Below are 9,687 nucleotides of genomic sequence, written 5' to 3' on the forward strand. Positions count from 1 at the left end.
CTGTACCCATCTCTAAGCGGGAAGAAGTTGATATGAGTATTCAACACAAGGTGATGAGTGACAATGTAGGTTCATACTGACTTTAGAAACAATGTTCTGGCTCATTACTGGATTTTCTAATACAAAACATTTATTTAGTAAATGCTGTAACCAGAAGTTGTTCTACCAACTAGTTGTTAATCTGTTATAGATAAATGCTAAAAGCCTAAAACCTCTATTTATTACATACACCTTCAGTTTAGATTACGTACAAATAATCCATATCCTGCAGATTTAGTAGTAGTTTTTACACATAACCATAAATGTTACATCTTCAGAATGTACTTACAATCTACATAAACGTTTCAGATTTTCATACATTGCACCAAACAAGATTTATTAAGACCCTCCCTAGCTAGCTACCTTATTTCACCAGTTCAACTGATTAGTATTTGATTGTATTAATTAACATTAGTCATGCAACACCTCCGCTGCCTCCTCTTGTTCCTCTTTTTCGCGGTCGAATGCTGCTGTACTTCAGCCACATCCGGCGGCGGAAGATGGGACCTCTTGTCACCAAGCATAGGCATAGTCGCTATGCACATGCAACTCCTTCACGACAACCGTGTTATCATATATGATCGCACTGATTTTGGCAGCTCCAACTTATCATTAGCTGACAATAAATGTCGGATGGACCCGAATGACTTGCGTTTGGTTAAGGACTGCTCGGCTCACTCTGTGGAGTACGATGTGGCTTCGAATAGTATACGTCCTCTTATGGTGTTAACCGATGTTTGGTGCTCCTCGGGTGCTGTCACACAGGATGGACGATTGGTCCAAGCCGGAGGGTTCAACGATGGAGATCACACTGTCCGAATTTATACTCCTTGCGACAATGGTACTTGTGATTGGGTGGAAATACCTTTTGGATTAATACAAAGAAGATGGTATGCAACAAGTCATATATTGCCTGATGGCCGTCAAATTATTATTGGAGGTCGTAGACAATTTAATTACGAGTTTTACCCAAAAGATGGCTCGACAACAACTTATTTATTGTCATTCCTGTTGAAAACGTATGAATTCCCTGCAACCGAAAATAATCTGTACCCTTTCGTTTTTCTTAATGTGGACGGCCATTTATTTATTTTTGCTAATAATCGAGCTATATTATTAGATCACGTTAATGATGTAGTCGTCAAGACTTACCCACAAATTCCTGACGGCCATCCTCGAAATTATCCGAGCACAGGCTCCGCGGTGCTTCTCCCATTAAAAAACTTACAAGAAGAAACAGTTGAAGCTGAAGTATTGGTCTGTGGAGGTGCACCAAAAGGATCATTTGTCAATGCTAACAACAGCAGGATTTTCGACCAGGCACTGGATACTTGCGCAAGAATTAAAATAACAGACCAGGATCCCCAATGGGTCATGGAGACAATGCCTATGAGTCGAGTCATGAGCGACATGATTTTGCTTCCAACGGGCGATGTTTTGATTATTAACGGTTGCTCAAACGGTACAGCAGGGTATGACAACGGTAGGAACCCTGTTTTAAATCCGGTTATTTATCAACCGGACAATCAATACGATTCAAGATTCGAGGTCCAAAATCCGACTACTATACCGCGAATGTACCATTCGTCATCTATTCTATTAGCTGATGGAAGAATTCTTGTAGGTGGCAGCAACCCTCACTATTATTACCAGTTTACAGGAGTACTGTTTCCTACTGATTTAAGCCTGGAGTCGTTTTCGCCATCGTACTTGGATCCCGAGCTAGGCTACCTGCGACCCTCCATCATATCGCCTGTCACGCAAACAATCGTCGGGTATGGACAACAAATACCAATCCGATTCATGGTTCCTGGTAAAGTGAATTTGGAGTTGGTCACAGTCACAATGGTTGCACCTTCGTTTAACACGCACTCGTTTTCGATGAGTCAGAGACTGCTGGTGCTTGGAACTGGGAAAGTAACATTGGTTGGACTACAGAAATATCAGATTCGAGTGGCTACTCCGATTTCGGGTAATCTTGCTCCCTCTGGATTCTACATGCTGTTTGTAGTTCATCAAGGTATCCCCAGCGAAGCGATTTGGATCCAAATAAAGTGACATTACTACTACACATCTCATTCAAAAAGAAAACTACCCAGTTTTTTCCAGATGAGAAAAAAAAGGAGCATTTTGTATACTGTGGAAGATTTCAGGATTTAGGTGTTTCTTTCCGGCATTACTATGCGGGATACTGGAAGATTTTTAAAAATTGTTTTCGAATGTGTGTGTTGACATGAACTGTATTCGTATGGATATCACAAAACGAATGCAGTGCATAGTTGTGAGTTGTGACTCAATAAATAATTTGTATTCTTGTACTCTTGTTAACGGTTGAATATATTTCTGTTATGTCAAAAGTAATACAGTATTGTTTATCAAAGGCACCGGATTAAGTCAAACCAATCTTGGGCCATTTTTTAGACGAATTATATGCCCAAAACATCTTGTGCATATGTTATTTAAAAGATTGGAAGCAAGTCATAACCCAATAGTAGTCTTAGGGAAAATAATTGACGGTTTTATTTTCGGATTGTTTAACTAAACGAATATAAATATTCTGAAAATTAAAAATAAAGATAATACTTTACTGAGCAATCCATCCACCCTACATGTTTCCTGAAAAAAGTAACTTCACAATTGACCTTCGTGTAATGTTCAGAGGACTTAATTACAAAAATGAACTTAGAGGCCTGATGTTATAAACAAATACTTTTTGTGAGAAGTGAGCACATACGATTTTCACCACCGTTCCAGACGCACCCACCTGAGGGACACCAACTATAAACCTGTCGAAAATGTTGTTGATGTCAAATATTGTATCTCCCAATACATCGTAAAATTCATTTTCAACATAACCACCGTTTCGCACAAAGCGAGACACATCGCGTAAAGCAAGACAATCAAACACATAAATAATAACTCAAACAGAACGAAACGAAAAAAAACTCAAAATTCAAAGATTTCGGAATGCACCCGTTATTAATACATTATTAGACCAGAGATTTTAAATCCAAAAACTGAATTTTATTATAAAATTCGAGCTCTTACCTTAGTAGATTAGATCTAAAAATTAAAGTGAATAAATCAAATGAATTTTTATAATTTTGTGAAACAAAACTCGATTTTATTGAAGAAGAAATAAACAAAAGGAGGATATTTATTGAAAGAAAATTAAAAAAAAATAAGAGAAGATCTATTTTATGAATGAAGAAGGGGTGGCTAGGAATTGAGAGGGAGGGGGGAGGGGGGAGGGATGGAAAATGGTTAAATGGCGTTTTGGTAACTCAAGTGACCACTAACTTTCACTTGGGTCATCGAACTCAAAAAGCTGTCAATGAGGTCACTTAACAAATAAAAGTGTTCAACTTAATCATTGCACACGTTAAAAATTTCACGAACGTTAAATCCCGTTGACTATAGACGGCTCTCCGTTAAATATTCACAAGTCGGATGCCACATCAGATAACTGACCCGCCCAATCCTAAAATTACACAATAAATTAAACCCGACCCAATTAAAACCCACGACCCTTTTAACCTATATCCCAAAATTAAAACCCGTTACCATTATACACACACACCCCTCTTTACAACCGACTATACGATCTAAACCCTAATCACAAGAATGGTTCGAACTCGATCGGGTGTTGAGGTTCGTTTAACTCAACCAATCGATGATACCGATGACCTGTTTGCATCAGATGGAGAGAATGATACTGGAGACAACAATGAAATGGAGAAGGGTAATGAAGCTGAATCAAATTTCGAAGATGTAAATCAGACCACCGATAAAGAAGCAACGTAAGTAATGTAATATCTGAACTTTTTATAGTTAATTAGGGCTAAATATTCTTGCTTAAAATATATTATTTTATATGGTCATTTTTGTGATTAGGGTTCTTAATTTGTTTATATTTAACAGGAAAAACTTGTACAATATGACAGTCTATTATAGAGGTTATTTTGTTCATGTTCCGTTTTCCTCCTACACAAGTAATGTCAAAAAGGTTTATAAGAATATCGACTTTGAAAACCTTAGTATTAATGATTTAAAGACCACATTTGGTGCTGTTGTTGGTGAGTTTGATTCCCTTTATTTTAGAACTCCTGTGTTGAAGATTTATGTATTGAATGTTGAAAGTAAGCCAATATTGATTGAATTAAGTAAGGAATGTGCTTATAATATTGTGCTTTATGCGTATCATATGAGTCCTGCCCCTGAATCTGATGAAGAAATGGATAATTATCAATGTAGTGATGATGAGTATGTAGAAATTAGGAAAGCTTGTAGAGAAGAAAAAAGAAAAATGGATGAATTGGATGGGGAAGCTAATTTACATGAAATGTCAGGGATGGAATATAATGATACTACTGGATCAGATGAAGGTTTTTATCCTAGTAGTGAGGAGAGTGATGATGAGTTTTGTTTTGCTAACCCTTCCCCATATAAACAAAAAATGAAGTGTATAGATGGGGTCTTTAATGTTAACACATCTGCCAACAATATTAAATTTAAAGCTGGGATGGCATTTGGTAGTAAGGGTGACTTTAAGCAAGCTGTGAGGTCCTGTTCAATGGCTAGTGGTAGACCCTACCAATACCTACATGATGACTTAAAAAGGGTCCAAGTTGGGTGTGCACATGGGTGTCCTTTTAGAATGTGGGTAAGTTATAATAAAGAAAAGGATGTGTGGCACTTGAAGTCAATAATATATGAGCATAATTGTGTGTGGAATTATTGTTGCCCAGTAAAGATATAATTATTTAAGGGGGTTGGATACAATTGTATAAATGTTTTGAATAAGTAATAAAATATAACAGCTTTTTATATATCTGATAAAAACTGTTACAAAATCCTTTCAAGAAATACTGATGTTCTTGAGAGCTGCTAGGTCGAATGATCCTCGAGTGTTGTACACTAAATGATGACCTAAACTGTGTTTATATACTACACAACTACAACAGATTAATCTAAGATATGCATTATCAAAAACTAACTGAAACTGATACATATCTTAAACTAAACATATAAAGTCCTATCTCTCAGACGTAAAAGATATCTGCTCCACATTATAAGGAACAAAACAAATCCTCTAATGCTGACTGTCTTCAAATACTGATGTCATACAAATCCTGATGACATACCAAATCCTGACGGTACATCAGATCCTGATGACATCCGAACAGTCAGATCCCGAGCTTCTTCTTGATCATTGAGAATTCAATATGTAACAATCTCCCCCAATTTATGCTTAATGCAATGAAGCATAAATTCCATTCTCAATGATGCCAAAACCAATCTACAAAATGTACAAGGAGTAATGCTTACTTCAGTATCTTCAGATAACTGCTAGTTGTTCCAAGAAAGTTCTTTAATCTTTCTTCCTCCTTGTCTCGTAGGACTTTAACAAGCTTTTTCTTCAACTCTCTCTTCTCTTCAGTGTCTTCTCCAAGCTGATAGATAGCTGATCTTAACTTAGAAATTGAACTTTTGCTTATCTCAAGATCACCAATCAACATGAAGCTTAAACTGACATCTTCATGATCAGGACTGAAGGATAACTGAGGACTGTTGAGAAAAACTTGTAGCACTGCAACTCCCTTTTTCATCTGCATTTCTTGACCAGTATAAGTTCTGTACTTAGGAACATAATCACCATTATATTTATCATCTTTTATCATGACTCTTCTTCTGATCATTTCAAGTATCATAGAAGACCAGTTTCTGGTGACTTTGTTCTCAACTCTAAGAAGATAGTGAATGTATTTCAGTTCTGTCACAGTCTTCATTAAGAGTTGCTGCAATGTAAAGCTTTTTACTTTACCATCTCTGAAAAAGTACATAATCTCTTCTCTGACATCATTATCATTTATCTTTCTATGAACAATCTTCACAGCTTCAACTTTCTCAAGATGTGAAGGAGAAATTCTTTCACCAAGATTTTCTGTCAGAGTATCCGTATCAAGCAGATCAGATTCCAAGATCTCCATGCTGGAATGACCAATGCCTCCCCTGGTTCGAGATTTGATAAGTTTCAGTTTTTCATTGTATACCACCCAAGAAGGCTTCTTGATGGACTTATCAACATCTTCCTGTTCTGAGATAGAATCTCTTAACCCAGCTGACACAAATTCAACATGCTTGAATCCTTTAGAATAATTGAATACATGGATGTCTTTCCATCTTCTATTCTTCTTCCCGAGAGGAACATAGCTGGAAGACAAATCATCAGTCTTCCCTTCTACTTTATGCCATAACTCCCTCTTTGATTTTAAAACTCTCTGTAAATATTCTTTGCATGCTTGATCAACTTCCCTTCTATTAATCTTTTCTTTTTCATCAACCTCTGAAATGTGAGGAGTGATTACCAGAGAAAGAGCTGACTCATTTAATGCTTTGATCACCTTTTCATCAGAGTTAAAATCAGTTATCAGGTTCACGGCATCAGGATCTGCTTTTATCTCAGGATTTGTGTCTCCATCAGGAGTTACATTCTGATTTGCTGTATTAGCTTGATCAATGTCAGTGGCTGATCTTTTCTTCCTTGGTATAATCAACTCTTCTAGCTTCTGAACCTCTTTATCTTCTTCATTTCCTTGTATAGGAACATAACCTTCTCTAAATAGAAAATTCAGAAAAGTAGAGTTGAAAGCAGTCACTTGCCTTGATCCAGAAGTTCTTCCACCTCTTCATCTTCCTCTTCCTCTTCCTCTTGCTCTTGCAGATCTACCACCTCTTCTTCCTCTTCCTTTAGAAGTCTTAGTTTCTGCTTCAATTTGAGCCAAAAGCTCCTTTTGTTGGATAACTGCTTCTTCAGGCGTTAGATCAGGAAATTCTTCAGTTATATACCCAAGAGCACTCCTAGCATTCTTTTGCTCAAACTTCTTGTCTTTGTAGTACAATACAATTTCTTCACCTGTTTCCTTATGTCTGTAAGAAAAGAACATCCCTTTAGCTTCTGCTAAATTTGAGATTGTAATATCATCTTCCTCGGGAGCACTAGCAGTAGTCTTGTGCTTGGCTTTATAAGCACCAGTAGACTTCCTTTGTCCTGAAGAATCATTCTTCTTCAAATGTTGAAGTTGTTGAGCAGTAGAAGCAATTTGAACATCTGTAACTGGATTATTCTTATCACCATCATCATCAATATCTTTATCCTTTGTCTGAATAAAATCTGGTGTACTTTTTGTAGCAACTATCTTCTCCCCCTTTTTGGCATCAGTATTTGAAAGAAGAGAAAATAGAGCATCCAGATTCTCACTTATAGAAGAAACCTTTTCTTCCAAGGAGGAAAGTCTAGAGGCCATGCTGTCTTGAGATTTAACAACATCTTTGACGGTATTTTTCACACTTTTGATTTCAGCTTAGTTAGGCGTGTGAAGCAAAAATCCATCAATTTCTCTTTGACATCAGCATGAGGCTTCTTCATTTCATCAAGTTCAGAGTGAATTCCTTTAACAGAAATAGTTGTGGCCTTAGGATGCAACTTCAGATCAGGAGTTTGAATTTCATCATAAGCACGATGCATGTGTTGCAGGCCAACAGCAGATAAGATAGAAATATTTGCAAGTCTCCATTTATAATTCCATTCCATCTGTCTGAAATACTCAGCATTAGGATTTTAATAAGAAGGATTTTCAGTGAAGTGCAAAGAAGAACCAACATTGGACTTCTTAGATGCATCAACTGCAGACTTAAGCGGAGTAGTATCAGGATCATCGTCATCACTATCATTGTTAGAGTCAGACAAGCCATCAGAAGAATGTGCAGAATCAGGTAGAATTGCCTTGCCTTTATCCAGATTCTTTGCAAGAGATGCATGTGGTTGATGTGATCCTGAAACAAAAACATAGTAACACCTAAATCTCTCTGTCCTTTTCAAGTGATCTCACCACTTCTCACACAATATATTAATTTTAAAAGTAATATTATTCTCACAGAAGAAACTTTATAAGTAAAGAAAAACTTATAAGATTCTTGTCTCAAAACTACCTCTCCTTTTGCCAGTACAAGAGACTGCCACTCAAAATATTTTTCATTTTTTTTTATTTTCACACAATCTCACAGAAAGGCTCAATCACACATATAACAAAGAAATAAGAGATGGCTGAGAAGAGTTGTATGCTTGTCATATAAATAGAGGTAACCTCAAATAAGTGACTATTTATAATCATACAAACATGAGAATATATGAGAAGTTAATAATACCTGAAGGTGATTCCTCAAGTGGAAGTGATGAAAGTGGAGGAACAAACAACACATCAGGATGCTTTTTTGAACTAGCAACTAGTAATGGATCATCAATTGTAGCTAGTACAGTTGAAGGATGATTTTCAGTAGAAACTGTTGTATCATCAGGATTTGATCTGTCAGGAGAAGGTGAAAGACCAACATCAGTACTTTGAACTGATGGTTCTTGTGGAGTCTGAGACATGTGAGCTGCTTCAGCAATGCTTTATGAAGGTTCTTGTGTGCTCTTCTCAAAAATAGGATCATCAATGATTGCATCCACTCGTGACAATATCTCCTGATGAGTTTGCTTTTCCTGAAGTAGTTAAACCAAGTCTGTAAGAAGATCACTCTGAGCAATATTAACAATGATTTGTGCAGCCTCAGTGTCTGCATATTCCCTTTGAGAAGATGGTTCTTGTGTGACTCGATGTGTTGCAGCTGCTAAATCCCTTTGAGACCTAGGTTCTTGTGTACTAACATCCTTGTCAAGAGGCCGAGTCTTCTTCTTCTTTCTGATATATCCAACTACTTCTTCACTTCTTCTTTTCAACTGACTCTTTGGAGTTTTCTTGTGTTCAGCAGTTGCTTCAATTACTGGAAGCTTGTCAAGCAGAGAACTAGCATTAGTAGTTGGCTCCTTGATTCCAGTAGTGTCAATCAAGTCATCAGGATTTTGATCAATGGACTTCTTGATTTTTGACAGGGACCCTATTGGCATCTGATCATCTGATTCAGAATCTTCATGAATGATCAGTCTTCTTTTCCTGATTGGAAATCAGTCTTCTTTCTTCTCACTCTCACTCAGTGAGACTTATTTAGCTATCTATCCAGATGTGACAGATTTTTTAAACAACCTCTTCTTTGTTACAACTGATGTCTTTTGAGAGACAACAGAGGAGGCTAATTTAGAGGCTTGTTGTGTTTGTTATTTGGAAGAAGAAATGCTTGGGTTAGAAACAAGATGGGTGATTTCTTGAGTCTTAGCATTAGGAATTGTAACAGAGGTGCCATCATCAGGATTTGCAGGCACTTGTGTAGGAGTAGGTCTATTTCTCAACAGAAATTGCCTGACCTCTCTAGGAAGAAAGGGTGGTCCTAAAAATTTATTCTTTTCATCCCTTTTATTATGATCAGTGATTGCTTTTTCAAAAATTTGAAAAACAAGGAGTAATTCATCATCATCAAAAATATCATTAGGGCATAGATAAGTGAAAATCAGTTGTAAAAATCTAGTATACCCTATTACTCCTGAAGCATCTGCTATCCTAGCAATTATGAACTATAATATAGTATTACCATAATCAAAATTACCAGAGTTAAGAAGAGAGTACCCAATTCTCAGGGAAGTGGATGGAAGAGCATCAAATTTTGTTGTCTTATTCAAGAAACATCTACTGATGCAGTCAAAGAAAAAGT

The 9,687-nt window shown here is 36.8% G+C and overlaps 1 protein-coding gene across 1 annotated transcript; it reads left to right on the top strand.

Annotated features, from left to right (window-relative positions):
- Positions 1–327: 327 nt before the first annotated feature.
- LOC141711079 (aldehyde oxidase GLOX1-like) lies at positions 328–2,390 on the top strand. The gene has a single exon (XM_074513522.1). It carries the CDS (start codon positions 457–459, stop codon positions 2,095–2,097), a length of 1,641 nt encoding a protein of 546 aa, XP_074369623.1. The 5' UTR covers positions 328–456; the 3' UTR covers positions 2,098–2,390.
- Positions 2,391–9,687: the final 7,297 nt, after the last annotated feature.

Source organism: Apium graveolens, chromosome 3, assembly GCF_009905375.1.
Source record: "Apium graveolens cultivar Ventura chromosome 3, ASM990537v1, whole genome shotgun sequence".
NCBI classification, from domain to species: domain Eukaryota; kingdom Viridiplantae; phylum Streptophyta; class Magnoliopsida; order Apiales; family Apiaceae; genus Apium; species Apium graveolens.

What these genes read in the sequence shown, in the direction of transcription:
- LOC141711079 (XM_074513522.1), top strand. Translation starts at nt 457, where the DNA reads ATGCAACACCTCCGCTGCCTCCTCTTGTTCCTCTTTTTCGCGGTCGAA.